The following is an 18694-nucleotide window of genomic DNA, read 5'->3' on the forward strand; positions in this document are numbered from 1 at the left end:
CGTTTGGTTAGTGTATTTTTTAGATTGGAAACGGATTCGATTAAACCAATACCGTTACCGTGTGTTTGGTTTGTAGATATGGTAACAATTACCATTACCTAAGGGTAATGATTACCCCTTATTTGTTACCTCTCAAAAACTTGGGGTAACAAATACCCTTACCCTCCTCTTAACAAATACCCTTTCTATGGTTAAACCAAACAAATGAAAAGGTAATAGCTAAATGATTCCTTTCCCCCCTCTTATTTGTTTCCTTTCCACTCCGTTTCCACTTTTCGAACCAAACGCCCCCTTAAAGTCTTATAAGACATTATTCTAACTACAAACTTGAAATCCAAATGTCTCTACTAAGGTTGAAATCTTTTAAATGAGTTATCACTTTATCACAGTACCTTTGTTAATATTCTTATAATGGTGTGTGACACCCATAATTATTATATTGTTGATGTTAATATTTGGTCACAGAGAGTAGCTCCTTAACTCATCTCAGAGGCACTTTCATCGTAGTGTTACATCCATTATTATTGATGTGTTTAAAGCATGTAGAAAGTGGTTTTAATTACGACATCTATGAGTCTCGTTAAAGTGTCGGTCGTCTTACTGTTACACCCATCATTGTTGATGTTGTTTCCGATAATGGTTGAGTTTAAACTTTTTTTTAAAATGTTAATTATTTAATTAAGGTAAAGTGGTATCCAAAAGGACAAACGCTAACACAAATTAAAGGTCATACACTCGTACCAATCTAAGAGTCACCAAAAAGGAGAAAAATGATTTATTTTGTGTATAAACTCCAAAAGTAATGGGACAAAAAAACAAAAGGAAGATTTACAATCCGAGCAAGACGAATTATTGTTACACTCCATTGCTTAAGGTAATTTCTGTTTTCTAGCAAATGTCTGTAATTTGATTGAATATTTACCATGGCATATCACTTGATTGTGAAATTCTAGTATTAGATGATGATAATAACGATGATGTTAGGAACAAAGTTCAGTCTTTTCTTGAAAAGTTTGCCTCCCACTTCAATTCATCCTCTTGTTTCTTTTTCTCCTTTACCCATCTTTTCTATCTCAACCCAACATCGATTTTGTTCATCAGGTCTTCTTTTCTGTCTTCAATTTCACTTTTTGATTGTTAATTTTGATCTGGGTACTTGTAATTTGTTCCTAATTGAATTGGGTATGTGAAAAATTTCATGATTTAATTGTTTTAGTTTTATTTTTTATGTTTATTTGGTTGTAGAACGAAGAAAGCTAAGATTGCAAGTGAGAAATTGTGTTCCTAGCATTGAGCAACAGTTAATCATGGCGTTGGAGAGCAAGGAAGAAGATTCATGTGAAGTGAATAGGAATCTGTATCCTCCAATTGAGCCTTATAGTTCTGGGTTCTTGAAGGTTTCAAATATTCACACCATTTATTGGGAGCAATCTGGGAATCCAAATGGGCATGTGAGTTGATAACTATTGATGCTAATTAGTTGATAATCTGCTCATTTTGGTGTTTAATTATGCAATTTAAGGGTAAAGGTTGCTGCTTTGTGTTTCTTCTTAATGTGCATTTTATTGTAAGTGGACATAGTGGTGTTGTTAGCTCCTTGTGCAGTGTTTGTGAGAAGTATATGTTAGTATCCGTGGTCGATCAATCTCACACACATGTGCAGTGTTTGTGGGAAGTATATGTTAGTATCTGTGATTGATCAATCTCACACACATGTGCAGTGTTTGTGGGAAGTATATGTTAGCATCTGTGATCGATCAATCTCACACACATGTGCAGTGTTTGTGGGAAGTATATGTTAGCATCTGTGATCGATCAATCTCACACACATGAACATAAACATTGCTAGTGTTTGTGCCACACCAATTGCAACCTCCAATGTCCAATCCATTGTTTGGGAATACTAAGCTTACTTGATGCTATTCGAACCATGATTCAACTTAGGGTTAGACAGTCATCAGTGAACATATTTTCATTTAAGAAAAAATTCTGAAGAAATGAGTTAAGTTATCTTAAGAGGTTGGTGGGGATATTCTTCTGATAGGTTGAGCTAAAAATAGTTAACTTTCGACTCTTTACATGCCACACTACTATATGAATTTTTTTGTAAGAAATGAGTAGTGTGGCATGTAAAGAGTGACTGAATGACAAATCAGATGTGCATGAGAGTGATGCTATAGACTTTACGTTAGTGGGTATAGTGGATGGTCAGATGGGTGGAAACTCTAGGAAGTTCAGGGAGGCGAGTGATTTGGCTATAATGACGGTGTGAAGGTAAAGTGAATTGTTAGAACCACCTAAATGGCCTTTTGAGGTGTCATGGGGTCTATGGGATGAACCCTAACCACTTTTTTTCCCGGGTCTGAAAAAGTTCAAAATTGTGAAAAAAATGAAGACTACAATACACGAAATCGGACCAATTTTGAAGGTTTTGGGACCGGTGTCGAAAAATTCCTGAAACGTAAGGGATGCAACTCTGGGTCATATAATATTATTTGAAGCGATATATAACCACTAGTCGGTCATATAAACGTCTATGGTGGCCTTGAGTTAGTTATGGGAGGCAAGCGCGTAAATGGCCAAAATGACGGTTTGAAGGTAAATTGAATGGTTCCAACCACCTTAATGGCCTCCCGAGGAGTCGTGGGGTCCGGAGGAAGATCCCCAACCACTTTTTTCCTGGATCCGAAAAATCCAAAATTGTCAAAAAAATAAAGACTGTAGTACATGAAATCGAACCAAGTTTGGAGATTTTGGGACCGGTGTCGAAAGTTCTCTAAATTGTTAGGAATGCAACTCGGGGTCATATAATATTAGTTGAAACCATATATGACCACTAGTTGGTCATATAAAGGTTTGTGATGGCCTTAAGTTAATTAAGGGAGATGAGTGCGTAAATGGCAATTTGTTGGTAAAGTGAATAATTTCAACCACCTAAATAGCCTCCAGGTGTTGTGGGGTCCATGGAAAGAACTCCAACCACTTTTTTCCCTAGTTCCAAAAAAGTCTAAAATTGTAAACAAAATAAAAATGAAGACTATTGTACACAAAATCGAACCAATTTTAGAGGTTTTGGGATCGGTGTCAAAAAACTCTAAATTGTAGGGGATGCAACTTGGTTCATTATATTATTTGGAACCATATATGACCAGTAGTCGGTCATATAAAGGTTTATGGTAGCCTTGACTTAATTATGGGATACGAGCGTGTAAATGGCTAAAATGGCAGTTTGAAGGTAAAGTGAATGGTTCCAACTACCTTAATGGCCTCCCGAGGTATTATGCAGTCCATGGGAAGAACCTCAACCACTTTTTCCCGGTTTTAAAAAGTCCAAAATTGTAAAAAAAAATGAACACTAGTATAAGAAATCAGACCAATTTTAGAGGTTTTGGGACCAGTGTCGAGAAATCTCTTAATTGTAGGGGATGCAACTCGGGGTCATATAATATTATTTGGAACTGTATATGTCCACTAGTCAGTTATATAATGATTTGTGGTGGCCTTGAGTTAATTATGAGAGGCGAGGACGTAAATGGCTAAAATGGCAATTTGAAGGTAAATTAAATGGTTCCAACCACCTAAATGGCCTCCCGAGGTGTCGTGGGGTCTATTGGAAAATCCCCAACCACTTTTTTTCCCAAGTCTTAAAAAGTCCAAATTGTTAAAAAATGAAGACTATAGTTACATGAAATTGGATAAATTTTGGAAGTTTTGGGAAAGTGTTGAAAAATCTCTGAAACGTAAGGGATGCAACTCGAGGTCGTATAATATTATTTGAAGCGATATATAACCACTAGTCGGTCATATAAAGGTCTATTGTGGCCTTGAGTTAATTATGAGAGGCAAGCGCGTAAATGGCTAAAATGACGGTTTGAAGGTAAATTGAATGGTTCCAACCACTTAAATGGCCTCTTGAGGTGTCGTGGTGTCGAAAGGAAGATCCCTAACCACTTTTTTCCCAAATCCAAAAATCCAAAATTGTCAGAAAAATGAAGACTATAGTACGCGAAATCGAACCAAGTTTGGAAAGTTTGGGACGGTGTCGAAAATTCTCTAAATTGTTGGGAATGCATCTCGGGGTCATATAATAGTATTTGAAATCATATATGACCACTAGTCGGTCATATAAAGGTTTGTGATGGCCTTGACTTGAGTTTATTAAGGAGGCGAGCGCGTAAATGGCTAGAATGGTAGTTTGATGGTAAAGTGAATGGTTTCTACCACCTAAATGGCCTCCCAAGGTGTCGTGGGGTCCATGGGAAGAACTCCAACCACTTTTTTTCCCAAATTGTCCAATATTGTCAAAAATTGAAGACTATAGTATACGAAATTGGTCCAATTTTAAAGGTTTTGGACCAGTGTCGAAAAATCTCTGAATTGTAGTGGACGCAACTCTGCGTCATATAATATTATTTGGAACCATATTAACCACTGGTCGATCATATAATGGTTTTTGGTGGCCTTTAGCTAATTATGAGAGACGAGCGCGTAAATGGCTTAAATGGCATTTTGAAGGTAAAGTGAATGGTTCCAACCACCTTAATGGCCTCCCGAGGTGTCGTGGGGTCTATAGGAAGAACCCAAACCACTTTTTTTTTTTCCCGGATCTTAAAAAGTCCAAAATTGTTAAAAAATGATGACTATACGACACAAAATCGGACCAATTTCGGAGGTTTTGGGACCGGTGTCCAAAAATCTCAAAAATGTAAGGGATGCCACTCGGGGTCATATAGTATTATTTGAAGCGATATATATTAATTAGTCGGTTATATAAAGGTCTATGGTGGCCTTGAGTTAATTACAGGAGGTAAGTGCATAAATGGCTAAAATGACAATTTGAAGGTAAATTGAATGTTTTCAACCACCTAAATGGCCTCCCGAGAAGTTGTGGGGTCCAGAGGAAGATCTCCAACTACTTTTTTCCCGGATCCGAAAAATACAAAATTGTCAAAAAAATGAAGACTATAGTACATGAAATCGAACCAAGTTTGGAGTTTTTGGGATCAGTATCGAAACTTCTCTAAGTTGTTGGAATGCAACTCGGGGTCATATAATATCATTTAAAGCCATATATGGCCACTAGTCGATCATATAAAGGTTGGTGATGGCCTTAAGTTAATTAAGGGAGGCGAGCACGTAAATGGCTATAATGGTAGTTTGAAGGTAAAGTGAATGGTTCCAACCACCTAAATGGCCTCCCGAGGTATTGTGGGGTCCATGGGAAGATTTCCAAACACTTTTTATCCCGGGTTCAAAATAGTCCAAAATTTTAACAAAATGAAGACTATAATATACGAAATTGGACCAATTTAAAGGTTTTGGGACGTATGGGATGCAACTTGGGGTCATATAATATTATTTGGAACCATATTTGACCATTGGTCTATTATATAATGGTTTGTGGTGGCCTTGAGTTAATTATGACAGGCGAGCGCGTAACTGACTTAAATGGCTGTTTGAAGGTAAAGTGGATGGTTCCAACCACCTAAATGGCCTCTTGAGGTAGCGTGGGGTCTAAGGGAAGAACCCCAACCACTTTTTTCCCGGATCTTATAAATTTCAAAATTGTCAAAAAAATGAAGACTATATAGTACACGAAATCGGACCGATTTTGAAGTGTCCAAAAATCTCAAAAATGTAAGGGAGGCCATTCGGGGTCATTTAGTATTATTTGAAGCAATATACTACCATCATTAACTGTTATTTGCAACATTTATCAAAAAAGGGTGCTAACTATTATTTGCAACAAATTTATTTATTTTCTATTTTAGTAACTTTTTTCTGTCAAAATGTCCAAAATACCCTCACTTAAAAATTATTAGTACACAATACTACGCATAATTACAAAACTTTATAACCTTAATATAAATTAATTATCTATCCCTTCCCACCCTAATAATCAGATTAATCTCAATTCATCTCCCCTTTATCTTTCTCTCTCCTCCTTCATCTCTCAATTCATGTTCTTCATCTCTCTTCAAATTCCAATCCATCCTGTTCGGGATTTTACTAAAACAAGGGTCACAAAGATGAAAGAAATTAACAACAATCGAAAACCTTCGAGGCGTGAACAATATCATTTTCCCAAAAGTAATATTTCGACCCTATACTACAACCGGGTATCACGAAATTACTTTGGAGATACAATGAAGACAATTGCAATTACAAGTAGTATAAAAGCAATCACAAAGTAAGCAAGTGGTTTTTGTTTTTGTAATAATGAAAGTTAAGAAAACATGCAAAAGAATAATGATATATATATATCATACTTTCATCATATACTAATTAAGTATATATTGAGAAGCAAGTGACTTTTGACAATCAACCGTCATTAACAAACCGTTATAAGCAACACTTATCTAAATTGTAATGATTTGACTATAACCATCAAATCATACTTATCCAAGATGGTGTCTCATCGGGTTGCAACAATTGATAATAATCATCAATTATATCAATTATACTCGAGTCAAAAAGTATGGTGCCCGATCGTAAATAACTAACTTTTGTTCTTGCTCTAATCCTTTGTCTTTCTTAATTAGCCACACCTTAACCAATGCTTATTAAGAAAACAAACATGAAATTAATCTCCAATACTCTAAATTAATCTACACATCCTTCTAGTATCTGGCAATTTGTGGCTGGTTTGCTTGATTCGTGGTTGGATTTTGTGGCTTTTGGGTGGATTTGCAAATTTTGTGGGGGTGGTTCGTGGGTGGGTAATTGGTTATCGAGGGGGGGGGGTGGTTCGTTGTTCTTGGTGGTTTTGGTGGTTCGTCGAAGGGTTTCAGTGGTTCTTGGTGATAGTCGAACAGTTTCGAGGGTTTTTGGTGCTTTTGTTTGGGTTTGATTCGTGGTGGTTTTCGGTGATTTTGGTTCGTGGTAGTTTTGGGTTTTGGTTCGTGGTGGTTCTTCATGGTGGTGGTTCGTTGGGTTTTGGTTCGTGGTGGTTTTGGCTAGGTTTGTGGTTAGGTTTCGGTGGTTTTGGTGGTGGTCTTGGGTTCTGGGTTTGGTGGTTCTAGTGGTTTTAGGTGGTGGTTCTAGGTTTCAGTGGTTATTCTTTTTAGTTTAATTGTTTTTTTTAGGTAGGATTAATACTTAACCACATACCCTTATTTTTTCAATAATTATGATTTAAAACTTTTGCCTAGGAGTCCGCGTAGACCCCCTTTGTTACAAATAACTAGTATAATAACTAGTATAATAACTAGTCGGTCATATAAAGGTCTATGGTGGCTTTGAGTTAATTATAGGAGGCAAGCGCATAAATGGCTAAAATGACAGTTTGAAGGTTTAATTGAATGGTTCCAATCACCCAAATGGTCTCCCAAAGTTAAATCCCCAACCACCTTTTTCCTCGATCCGAAAAATCCAAAATTGTGAAAACGAAGACTACTATACACAAAATTGAAACCAAGTTCGGAGATTTTTTGGACTGGTGTCGAAATTCTTTGAATTGTTGGGAATGTAACTAGGGGTCATATAATATTATTAGAAACTATATATGGCCACTAGTCGGTCATATAAAGGTTTGTGATGGCCTTAAAGTTAATTAAGGGAGGCGAGCGCTCAAATGACTATAATGGTAGTTTGAAGGTAAAGTGAATGGTTCCAACTACCTAAATGGCCTCCCGAGGTATCGCAGGGTCCATGGGAAGAACTCCAACCACTTTTTATCCCGGGTCGAAAATAGTCCAAAATTGTAAAAAAATGAAGACTATAGTATACGAAATCGGACCAATTCTACAGGTTTTGGGACCAGTGTCGAAAAATCTTTGAATTGTAGGGGATGCAACTCGGGGTCATATAATATTATTTGGTGCCATATATGACCACTAGTTGGTCATATAAAGGTTTGTGGTGGCCTTAACATAATTATGAGAAGCGAGCGCATAAGTAGCTAAAATGGTAATTTGAAGGTAAAGTGAATGGTTCCAACCACCTAAATGGCCTCCCGAGGTGTCGTGGGGTTTATGGGAAGATCCTTAACCTTTTTTTCCCGGGTCTGAAAAAGTCCAAAATCGTCAAAAAATGAAGACTAATACACGAAATTGGACCAATTTTGGTGGTTTTAGGACCGGTGTCGATTAATCTCTGAAACGTAAGGGATGCAACTCGGGGTCATTTAGTATTATTTGAAGCGATACATAACTACTAGTTGGTTATATAAAAGTCTATTGTGGTCTTGAGTTAATTATGGGATGCAAGCTCGTAAATGACTAAAATGACGGATTGGTAAATTGAATGGTTCCAACCACCTAAATGGCCTCCCGAGGTGTAGTGGGGTCCAGAAGAAGATCCCAAACCACTTTTTTCCCGGATCCAAAAATCCAAAATTGTCAAAAAATGAAGACTAGTATACGAAATTGATAACGTTTGGAGATTTTGGGTTTGGTGTCAAAAATTCTCTAAATTGTTAGGAATGCAACTCGAGGTCATTTTATATTATTTGAAACCATATATGACCACTAGTGGATTATATAAAGGTTTGTGATGGCCTTGAGTTAATTAAGGGAGACGAGCGCGTAAATGGCTAGAATGGTAGTCTTAAGGTAAAGTGAATGGTTCCAACCACCTAAATGGCCTTCGGAGGTGTCGTGGGGCCTATGGGAAGAACCCCAACCACTTTTTTTCCCGTGTCCAAAAAAAGTCCAAAATTGTAAAAAAAAAAAATAAAAAATAAAAAAATGAAGAGTATAGTACACGAAATCAAACCAATTTTTGAGGTTTTGGGATCAGTGTCGAAAAATCTCTAAATTGTAGGGGATGCAACTCGGGGTCATATAATATTATTTGAAACCATATATGACCACTAGTCGGTCATATAAAGGTTTGTGATGGCCTTAACATAATTATAGGATGCGAGCGTGTAAATGGCTAAAATGGTAGTTTGAAGGTGAAGTAAATGGTTCCAACTACATAAATGGCCTCCCGAGGTGTCGTGGTGTACATAGGATGAACCCTTACCACTTTTTTTCCCGGTTTTAAAAAAGTCGAAAATTGTCAAAAAATGAAGACTATAGTATACGAAATCGGACCAATTTTAGAGGTTTTGGGACAAGTGTCGAAAAATCTCTGAATTGTAGGGGATGCAACTCGGGATCATATAATATTATTTGGAACCATATATGACCACTGGTCGGTCATATAATGGTTTGTGGTGGCCTTGAGTTAATTATGAGAGGCGAGTGCGTAAATGGCTAAAATGGCAGTTTGAAGGTAAAGTGAATTGTTTCCAACCACGTAATTGGCCTCCAGAGGTGTCATGGGGTCTATGGAAAGAACCCCAACCACTTTTTTTCCCGGGTCTGACAAAGTATAAAATTGTCAAAAAAAATGAAGACTATAGTACACGAAATCAGACTAATTTTTGTGGTTTTGGGACTGGTGTCGAAAAATCTCTGAGTTTTAGGGGATGCAACTCAGCGCCATATAATATTATTTGGAACCATATATGACCACTGGTGGGTCATATAATGGTTTGTGGTGGCTTGAGTTAATTATGGGAGGTGAGCGTGTAAATGGCTAAACCGGCAGTTTGAAGGTAAAGTGAATGGTTCCAACCACTTAACAGGCCTCCAAAGGTATCGTGGGGTCCATGGTAAGAACTCTAACCACTTTTTTTCCCTGGCTGAAAAAGTCCCAAATTGTAAAAAAAATGAAAACTATAGTGCATGAAATCAGACCAATTTTGGATGTTTTGAGACCGGTGTTGAAAAATCTCTGAATTGTTAGGGACGCAACTAGGGGTTATATAATTTTACTTGGAACCATATATGACCAACTATTGGTTAGATAAAGTCCCATGGTGGACTTGCATTAATGAAGGGGGCGTAAGTTGTAACCGGGTAAATTGACAATTTAAAGGGAAAATGGACGGTTTCTACCACCCAATTGGACTCTCGAGGTGTCTTAGGGTCTATGGGATGCTCCTTGACATGTTTCCAATTATTGGACGCTTTTGGCCAAATTTTGGATTTTTTTTTTTTTAATTGAAGTGGATGCATGGGGTCTCGTCCGAGGTCATATAAGTTGTTTTGGAATCATCAAAGGCCCATCAATAGGTCTATAAAGTCCAAAGAATGAGTTAAATTCGGTTATGTGGCTTTTTGGGAATTTGGTTACATTGGTAGTAAATAGCTGTAGAGATGGTTATTTATATAATCAACTTGGCATCTCATGGTCGTATTAAGGTCTATGTAACCCTTTATGTATATATGTTGAGGGTTCAGCTTCAATATACTGTGCAATCCCAGTGTCTATCTTGTCATAATATATAATCTCTAGTTTATAAGAATATGATGGCTAAGGATACGTGTTTATACAGTAAGCACAACAAATTCCTTAAAGTAGAAGAGTTTTTTGGATCTGTGTTACATTAGTTGATGAAATCCAGTTCATGCTTAACTTTAGTTCTTGCATTCATCATATTTTGAACCTCTTCTTGCAGCCAGTTGTCTTTCTTCATGGTGGTCCAGGTGGTGGGACTTCTCCAAGTAATAGAAAATTCTTTGATCCTGAATTTTACAGAATTATCCTCTTTGATCAGGTTAGCAGCTAAATTTGATTTGAGATACTAGTCATATTATACCTTTAGAAGTATTCTGGTAAGTATGGCCATTTTAATATCTTTTCAGAGAGGTGCTGGCAAGAGCACACCTCATGCTTGTTTGGAGGAAAATACAACATGGGATCTCATAGCAGACATAGAAAAGCTTCGAGAGCACTTGGAAGTTCCTGAATGGCAGGTTGGTTTACTTATTTGGTTGAAATTTGCTATTTCTTGGTCTAACTATGTATGGTTGTATTTTTCCCTTGTGCAGGTCTTTGGTGGCTCATGGGGAAGTACTCTGGCTCTTGCATACAGTCAGACTCATCCCGACAAGGTTTCCTTGACACCCAGTTTCCAGTTGTAGTGAGTCCAACTCTTTAACGAGCTTAAAATTTACCCATTATTATTGAGACAATTCATCTGATCTTATGTCAGGTCACTGGCCTGGTCCTTAGGGGGATCTTTCTCTTACGCAAAAAAGAGATTGATTGGTTCTATGAAGGTGGTGCTGCTACTATATTTCCTGATGGTATATTCCTTCGATTTTCATTAACTATCTGTAGATTACACATGTTCTTATTTGAGGCTTATCTTGACCCTTTACCTTACTGGTTTTTGCTGATTTATTGGTCCATAATACTCGCTGATGTTACTGCTATTCCTGTTTCATACTTCTTACGTTATTTGTCGTTTTGTTGGACCCTTTGGAATGGGTTGGAGTGAAGTTAAAATCCATTCCACATTGTATTGTTTGGTTAGCCTTTTTAACTATGGTACCTCATACCAAGACCTCACCCCCTTGGAATCCCATACCCACCCCACCCCTAAGATTCACAATCCATTCCATTAACGAAATGTCGAATCTTTCCAACAAATAAAACTACTTCAAACTAGTATGGGATTTAGAAACCATACCCCCCTGGTATAAGATTGCATCCCAACCCATTCCAGTTTCATGAACCAAACAGCCCCTAGAGAGTAATAATACCAATATTAATGGGTACCCATGTACTTCAAGAACAAAAAGATGGACTAACTATTAGAGTGATCTGGGCTCTCCAAAATTCAGAATATGATTATGTGATTGAAGAGTATATTGTTTGTATACCTGCCTATGCAAAAATAGCATTTGTGGACATTAGGATAGCATCAAGACCTTTACATTGGAACATTTTTCTGGGCCCTTCAAAGTTTAGAGTAGCTAATGATGGGGTATATTACATGATGCCCCTATGCTTAAGCTAATTCTGTTTGATAATACTTTTGTCCAATATCATAATGCTCTTCTCTTGCATAGATGCTGACACTGTGAATGTAACTGACACCTAGTTTAATGCAAATCTCAAATTCTTGAGAAGCTTATCACAAATTGATCTGTCTCATACAAGGACATTTTAGGAGCTTTAATAATACAATTGGTCCCTCTTAATGGTCTCTTCTCTCTTGTTAAAATTTTCTGTGAAGCCTTGACAGATATCGTGCTTCAGCATATTTTAGTAGCCAGAGCATTTTAAGAAAAGCAGTACACTTATGACATATCTTATTTGACTCTACAAAAGAAAAGCAGTATTTTTGTTTATTACAATTTTAAACTCTTTATTTAATTGTTTATTTTTTATATAATAAATCCTGCTAAAAAGGAATATAGCATGAGTGTATACCTATATTGGTTCTCATTCTTATGGTTTTTCTCCTAGGTAGATTTTCCATTAGGGTATTACTTGTAATCCTTGGAAAAATAGCCCAACACAGTTAAATGAATTGTTGCCAACTGTTGATCCCCAACAAATGTATGTAAAATATAGTATTTCATGTCCTCGAGGACTGCTGAGTGCTGACATTGTTTCATATTCCTCTTTGATGCTGTCAAAGAGGGAGTAGAATATAACTGTCTTAAATCTCTTGATTGCTGAATATTATGTCAGCTTTTTTCTTGATACTTTGGTGTATCATTGTTATTGGAAATATGGAAATTGTCTTGTCATCTTTTATTGCAGGTATTTAATGGGTTTCAAACTGATTTTTCGTTTGCAATGTGAGTTATTATGGAGCCAGAAATTTGTGATTTTTAACATACTTCTTGTTGTATGCATAGAATCATTTTCCAGGATCATTGTTTCTGCTGATAGCTTTTTTTTTTTTTTTTTTTTTTACATATTTCTTGCATCATGTGTTAATGTCATTTTCTTGGGTACTTCAAATTGTTCAATGTTAGCTCACTCCTTCATATGCAGCTTGGGAACAATTCAGAGATCTTATTCCTGAAAGAGAAAGGGGATGTTTTGTCGATGCTTACCACAAGAGGTTAAATTCAGATGATAAGGAAACACAGGTCAGGTTCGCTTGTGTTGATATGTGGTCCTATTTGTAGTAACTTGCTATGGGCCTTTTTGTTTTGTTTATTTAATTTAATCTTATAATGTAATGCATTTTAAAGATAAGGTGTATTAACTTGGGCAAAAAAATTGAGGGTGGAAAGTTCTTCTTGAACACATCTCCATGATGGAAGTCTAAGGGACTCAATAATTTATCTTACTTTTATTGGGATTAACGTTTTTGGGTCTTCCCGTAGTTTTTGTACACAGTAAAACATGGCAGGCAAACAATTTATTCTCTCCTGTAGCTCGTGGATATCTTTTACCTAAAACAATCTCTATTTTTGGTTTATGAAGCTGGCTGCTGCAAAAGCATGGACCACATGGGAGATGATGACAGCCCATCTTATTCCTAATGAAGATAACATCAAGCGAGGGGATGATGATGAATTTTCACTGGTAAGTTTGTGATGGTCGTACCTAAAAGCTTTAGTGTATTAGCTTTTCTTTGTCAGCATATAAACTTATTCTAGCTTTCCTTTTTGTACATTTGGGGTTGAGGAAGACGTCTGTTACTGATGTCTGTATTCCTCAAGGAAAATTTGTGAATATATATATATATATATCCTTTGGGCTTTGGAAAGTGACTGTTTTGCATTGTGTGGTATAGCTATTTTAATTGGTTTTCTTTTTCAGGCATTTGCTCGTGTGGAGAATCATTATTTTAAGAATAAAGGCTTCTTTCCTTCTGATTCATTCCTGCTTGATAACATTGACAAAATAAGGCACATTAAGTGTACTATTGTGCAGGTACACGTTCTCCCATCTTTAGGCTTTGTTCTATTCGACTGATTTTGTTTTAAACTTATATCATCTGAACTTATCTTAACTTATACAAGTATTATTTGAATTTATTTTTGCTATAGCAAAACTTATTTGTGAGCATGTCAGCACTATTTTTTGTTCGTTTCAGCAAAACTTATTTGGTCTGAATTTATTTGAACTAATTTGGTCAAATAAATTGAACAAATATTTATACCAATAAATAAATATAACCTTCTGAATAGAACCGTGTTTCACATAGATTAATGCATTAAAGAAGAAGTAAGATAGAGAAATGGAAGACCTTTCAGTAATAAAATGATCATGAAATTGATACTGTGCAATTGCTGTTTTTACAGGGTAGATATGATGTCGTTTGCCCAATGATGTCAGCTTGGGATCTCCACAAAGCTTGGCCAGAAGCTGACTTCAAGGTAATGCACATGTGTGTTTGTTTTCATAATGTTCTGTAGTCATGTGTGCCAGTCATTATTCTGCTGCTGTAGTCTAAGGAATTATATGATAGCCAGTGAAATCTTTTAGGTCTGCCTGCCCACAGTCAAGAAAGTTCCAGCATTCCTCTGTGTTAGTCTTCCATATATCAAACTAGGACTGTTGATTTTAGCTCCCTGTAAAAGATTCATGATTCATCTCTGTTCTATAAAATAAACAAATCAGTGTTTTTTTTATATCCCCTTGCTATATCAAAGTTGTTGAATTTGTATGCTTCCGGACACTCAAGAATTTTGCTACGTTTTAAGATTTAATTATTTAGGTGGAAGTAAGGGTCAGTATGATCCTCTGTATACCATATGCCGGTAGTAGTTGTTTTGGGCTCTTCCTTGGGTATGACTTAGATTCATGATACTGTCTGTAGCCAGTTAAGAGTTTGCATATTTTAAGTCCATATTTTGCTTGCTTTTCATTGCAGTCAGAGACGTGGTAAGATCTAATAAAATGCATATATACAAAATCTTTCATATTCCTTGCTTGTTTGTAAAATAATATGTAATTTGTAAAGACAAACATCTATTTTTGTGTCATCAATATGCCTTTTTATGAGATCTTGAGGTGACTGATTCCTGTTACTTTGAATGACAATCTGAATGGTATAATCTGAATTGTGGCAGGTGGTCCTTAATGCGGGTCACTCAGCCAATGAACCGGGAATATCTGCTGAACTTGTTGCTGCAAATGAGAGGCTTAAAAGGCATTTTCAAGGCAAATAGGGTAATCATGATTCATGACTATGCAAGTAATAAACTTATTAGAGAGTTCTAGGATTTTTGCGCAACGCTTTCAATGATATGTGGATAACGTGCATGTTTTGATGTTGTGCAAGATATATATCATTCACATCTCAATAGTTGAGACGTGGTAATTTTATTAATCGTATTTTATGTTTAAGTAATTGCTAACTTGTTCTGAGGACTTTGTTCATATGAAAATTACAGCAACTCCTGCTTCATCCTTCCACTTTCCTTTGATTTAACACAAACCAAAAAAACTTAATCAACCACATGAGAAGAACAAACGGGATAATGGTTACAACACTTACTTTCCATTAAAACCAAGAAGACACACTCTTTTATGTAAAATTGTGAAGTACTAGCACACACTTTGTTAATACAATTAAGATATTCAATGAATTAATTGAACCAAATCACCAAAAAGAAAAAGGAATTGTTCACTCTAGAAACTTGACAAATCCTCACTTGTTTCTTGTGCAGCTTTTGGGTTTATGCAAACTGTGAAAATTTGGCTCTCTTGGGATAGTTACTGGCCTTTTCCCCTTTGTTGCTGATTTCTGAGCTTCAGAAGCTTTATTTGTTGGATCAACAGCCTCCTTTCCCTGTTTTCTTGATTCCTTTGGTCTCGATATAACAATTGCACTGCGTCCTTGAGATTTCACATGAGAATCGATTTCCCTGCAGAAAAATTACGTTCATATTCTTACTCTCGTGCTGCATTATAAAACACTTGACTGGGAAATGTTAAAGAATTGTGTGTTATGCTCTCACCTCTGAGGTCCAATATCATGTTTCTGCAGGGTAGGATATTTGGCAACTCCAGAGCTCTTCTCCAACTTTGGCTTTAGTCCCTTTAATGTCATGTATCTGCTCTTGATTGGTTTCTGAATGGCCAATGTACATGAAAACTCTTATCAGAAATAATGTCTGCGAGAATAACCTTTTGAAAAAACATCAAGATCTGGGCTATTCAATAGCAATGAAGGGTGGTAAGACTTACAAGTTTGCCCTCATCTTTCTTGCCTCCTTTCTTTTTGTTGTCAGATACTCCCTGATGATGGGAAGAAGTGTTAGCGCCAATCCATACTGTCTAATGAGAAAATTCAATGTGCGTTAACACGAGTGGAAACATTTACCTGTGAGTTTTCACTTGTAGTTGATGAAATTTCATGGGAATTAACTTTTCTCTCTAGGGTTGCCTCTTTCAGAATTCCTCTTTCCTGTAACAGGCAAGCAATAATGAATAATCAAAATGGTCAACAGGAAAATTTTAAATAAATGAAATTTTGTGAATTGTTTAGTTCTCACATCAGTTCTTAGCCTAAAAGGCTTAGGGTTTGTTGGCTTGAGTTTCTTGTTCTTTAATCCCTGTGTACCAACAGTTCCTGCAGGACAGTTTTCTTTCGAATTTTTGTCCAGTTTTTGAGGGTTTTGCTTTGTTTTGACCTATAATCATGAGCAACAACTTATGTTAGAGATCAACACACATATACCCCATGATACAATGGAAAAGTTATTGGGTTTGGAAAAGTGATGATCACCTTGGGCTTTACAGGTGCATCGTGTTTGCTGAGATTGTTGCTGTTCAAGTTCCTGGAATTTTCATCACAAAAATGGTTGAAGATTTAAGTGTTAGAAATCTTTTTATCTCCATAAGTGGATTGACAAATGACAAAACCATGATGGTAGCACAAACCTGATATCAGCAGAAGTCAAAGCATTCTCTTTGTCATCGTTGTCTTCGAGTTTACTGACTACTCCTGGATTCTGATTTTCAAGATCATCTGTAATTGTATTGTCCTTCTCTTGGTTTTGTTCATCTGCTTTCGGAGCTTGAATTGCCTCAGTGTTCTCTTCTGCTGAATCTTTGTCATCTGAAACTGGACCTGCTGAATCTTTGTCATCTGAAACTGGACCTGACTGAATATCAGTCTTCTGAGTGTTCAAAGATACTGCCCCTGAACTTTCACCTGTCATAGGCCTATCCGAGGTTAATGTCCTTTCTTCTTGGGAGCTGCTATGATCTTCAGCCTTCGGCTTTACCGTTGCTGATCCCAAGTCCAAAGAGCCACACCTCGACTTGTCATCAATTTCCATATCACTAGATTCATTTCCACCCTTTTCAACTTGTAGTTGAGCAGCACCAGCATGCTTCCTCTTATTCGCCTTGGCCTTGCTCTGGACACTTATTGGGAGTTTGGAATCAACCTCCCGTGTCTTCACCTTGGAGGAACCCAGTACCTTTCTCGAACGATCCAAGGGCAACTTCTTTTCACTCGTACAATCCTTGGACGGTTTACGAGTAACATTACCCTTCTTTTGGCTATTAATCTCAAGCCTCTTCACCCCTGCACACAACTTACTTATAGGGGTATCCAGCTCCTCCGACGCCTTCATCTTTATAGCTTTCTTAGGTGAGTTGAACACCAAAGCCTTAGAAACAACCTTACTCTTTGGTAACGAAATGCTTGTTTTCATCGGGTTTCGTACACTTCGGAAGGCATTAGGCTTAGGAGAACTCCCCTTTTTCATCCTAGGAGAAGTCATATACTTAGCAGCAACATTCTTCACTCTAGCTTTAGGAGTTGAAGCAGGCTTTACATTTGCAACGGCCACCTTCGTCTTTCCTTTCTCTTCATTAAAAAGCCTTTTAGAGATTGAACAATAAACTAATCCTAATCTTTGCAGCCTAGATTTCGAAGACTTTGGAGGTGCCGAAAACGGGCATTTCTTACTTTCACTAAACAAAACACAGGAAAAATGTTGCTTAATATAGAATTTCACTTGCTATGTTCATAATAAGATTGAAATCTTATTAAGATTATTATTCAATTTCGGAATAATGTTACTTAGGTAGGTTACCTTGGAGGTTTTCGGCTTAAGGCTCGTCGAAATCGTACATTAGGACTCCTTGCAGCCATTACCTACAAAGATCAGATGATAGTAACTAAGCTAATGTCACCCCATTCATCAAAAAAAATTAATCTGTCTCAAGCATCAAGATTTCGACATAGAAATCTAACCCGAAGCACAAAATTCTTGTAAATGGCTTCGGAATCCATCTCCTGCATATGTTGTTGGTCACACCCTGGAACACAAATACATACATAGGGCTCATAAAACTTTTGAAGACCTCAATTTACATTCATTCATATTCAATCATAACATAGTGCATAAAACAATAATTTGTACTCTAGTAGACTAAATCAGCTCATATTCATAAATAAATTAGTAACAGTTCTAAATTTTGAGCATAAAAAAATTTAAATTCTGAAAAAGGGTGGAATTGAGGAGAAATAGAACAAACCAACTCGAGAACAGAACCAAAAGCAATCATCAGGGGAGAAGTGATTTGGAAGTGTAAAATCAACGAACTTCGGAGCTTCGATTTCTTCATAAAACTCTTCTACCTCAGCTTCTCTTTCCATGGATGATGTCAGCTGAAATTTTTCTCCCATTTTTTGTTTATTAGCTTATCAATTAATCTCAACAAACTCTAAGAATATACTGTATTAGTTTTCGAGTGAAGCGCGATTGATCGTATAAGAGGAATTAATGAGAGAGAAAGCAGGAGAATAGTGTAAGATTAGAAAGAAGAATGTAATGTTTTGAACAAACAACCTGAACAAAAGAAGAACAACAGATCTGACTGCTGGAAAACTAGCCGTTGGAGCAGCTTATCATTTACTCAAACCTTTTTCCTTTTTTTTTTTTTGGTCTTAAAAGGGGTATTTTCGGTAATTTACAAAATTTAA

The 18694-nt window shown here is 36.7% G+C and overlaps 2 protein-coding genes across 4 annotated transcripts; one reads left to right on the plus strand and one right to left on the minus strand.

The window, feature by feature from the left end:
* The first annotated feature begins 734 nt into the window (after positions 1-734).
* LOC145590139 (proline iminopeptidase-like) lies at positions 735-15560 on the plus strand. 3 transcript variants are annotated; one of them, XM_081646886.1, is made up of 12 exons: positions 893-1101; positions 1246-1451; positions 10451-10549; positions 10638-10748; positions 10824-10886; positions 10988-11081; positions 12787-12884; positions 13225-13326; positions 13564-13677; positions 14049-14123; positions 14820-14919; positions 15420-15560. In XM_081646886.1, exons 1-11 carry the CDS (start codon positions 960-962, stop codon positions 14916-14918), a joined length of 1203 nt encoding a protein of 400 aa, XP_081503012.1. In that variant the 5' UTR covers positions 893-959; the 3' UTR covers position 14919; positions 15420-15560. The 3 variants fall into 3 exon arrangements, with proteins under 3 accessions (XP_081503013.1, XP_081503012.1, XP_081503011.1); XM_081646887.1 differs by lacking the exons at positions 893-1101; positions 15420-15560 and adding an exon at positions 735-874 and having other exon boundaries at positions 14820-15117; XM_081646885.1 differs by lacking the exon at positions 15420-15560 and having other exon boundaries at positions 14820-15117.
* LOC145590138 (uncharacterized) lies at positions 15267-18544 on the minus strand. The gene is made up of 10 exons (XM_081646883.1): positions 18247-18544; positions 17963-18027; positions 17802-17863; positions 16636-17679; positions 16481-16532; positions 16248-16385; positions 16076-16159; positions 15940-15990; positions 15711-15823; positions 15267-15617 (listed from the first exon to the last, which is right to left on the minus strand). Exons 1-10 carry the CDS (start codon positions 18395-18397, stop codon positions 15401-15403), a joined length of 1977 nt encoding a protein of 658 aa, XP_081503009.1. The 5' UTR covers positions 18398-18544; the 3' UTR covers positions 15267-15400.
* Between the last annotated feature and the right edge of the window lie 150 nt (positions 18545-18694).

Source organism: Chenopodium album, chromosome 17 (assembly GCF_948465745.1).
Source record: "Chenopodium album chromosome 17, dcCheAlbu1.1, whole genome shotgun sequence".
Lineage (NCBI taxonomy): Eukaryota > Viridiplantae > Streptophyta > Magnoliopsida > Caryophyllales > Amaranthaceae > Chenopodium > Chenopodium album.

Coding starts and splice junctions, on each gene's coding strand:
- LOC145590139 (XM_081646886.1), top strand. CDS start 960: ATGATGATAATAACGATGATGTTAGGAACAAAGTTCAGTCTTTTCTTG. Junction 10,550..10,637: donor GAATTATCCTCTTTGATCAG/GTTAGCAGCTAA, acceptor ATATCTTTTCAG/AGAGGTGCTGGCAAGAGCAC. Junction 13,327..13,563: donor ATGATGATGAATTTTCACTG/GTAAGTTTGTGA, acceptor TTTCTTTTTCAG/GCATTTGCTCGTGTGGAGAA.
- LOC145590138 (XM_081646883.1), bottom strand. CDS start 18,397: ATGGGAGAAAAATTTCAGCTGACATCATCCATGGAAAGAGAAGCTGAG. Junction 17,680..17,801: donor TTAAGCCGAAAACCTCCAAG/GTAACCTACCTA, acceptor TGTTTTGTTTAG/TGAAAGTAAGAAATGCCCGT. Junction 16,160..16,247: donor CTTTTAGGCTAAGAACTGAT/GTGAGAACTAAA, acceptor TGCCTGTTACAG/GAAAGAGGAATTCTGAAAGA.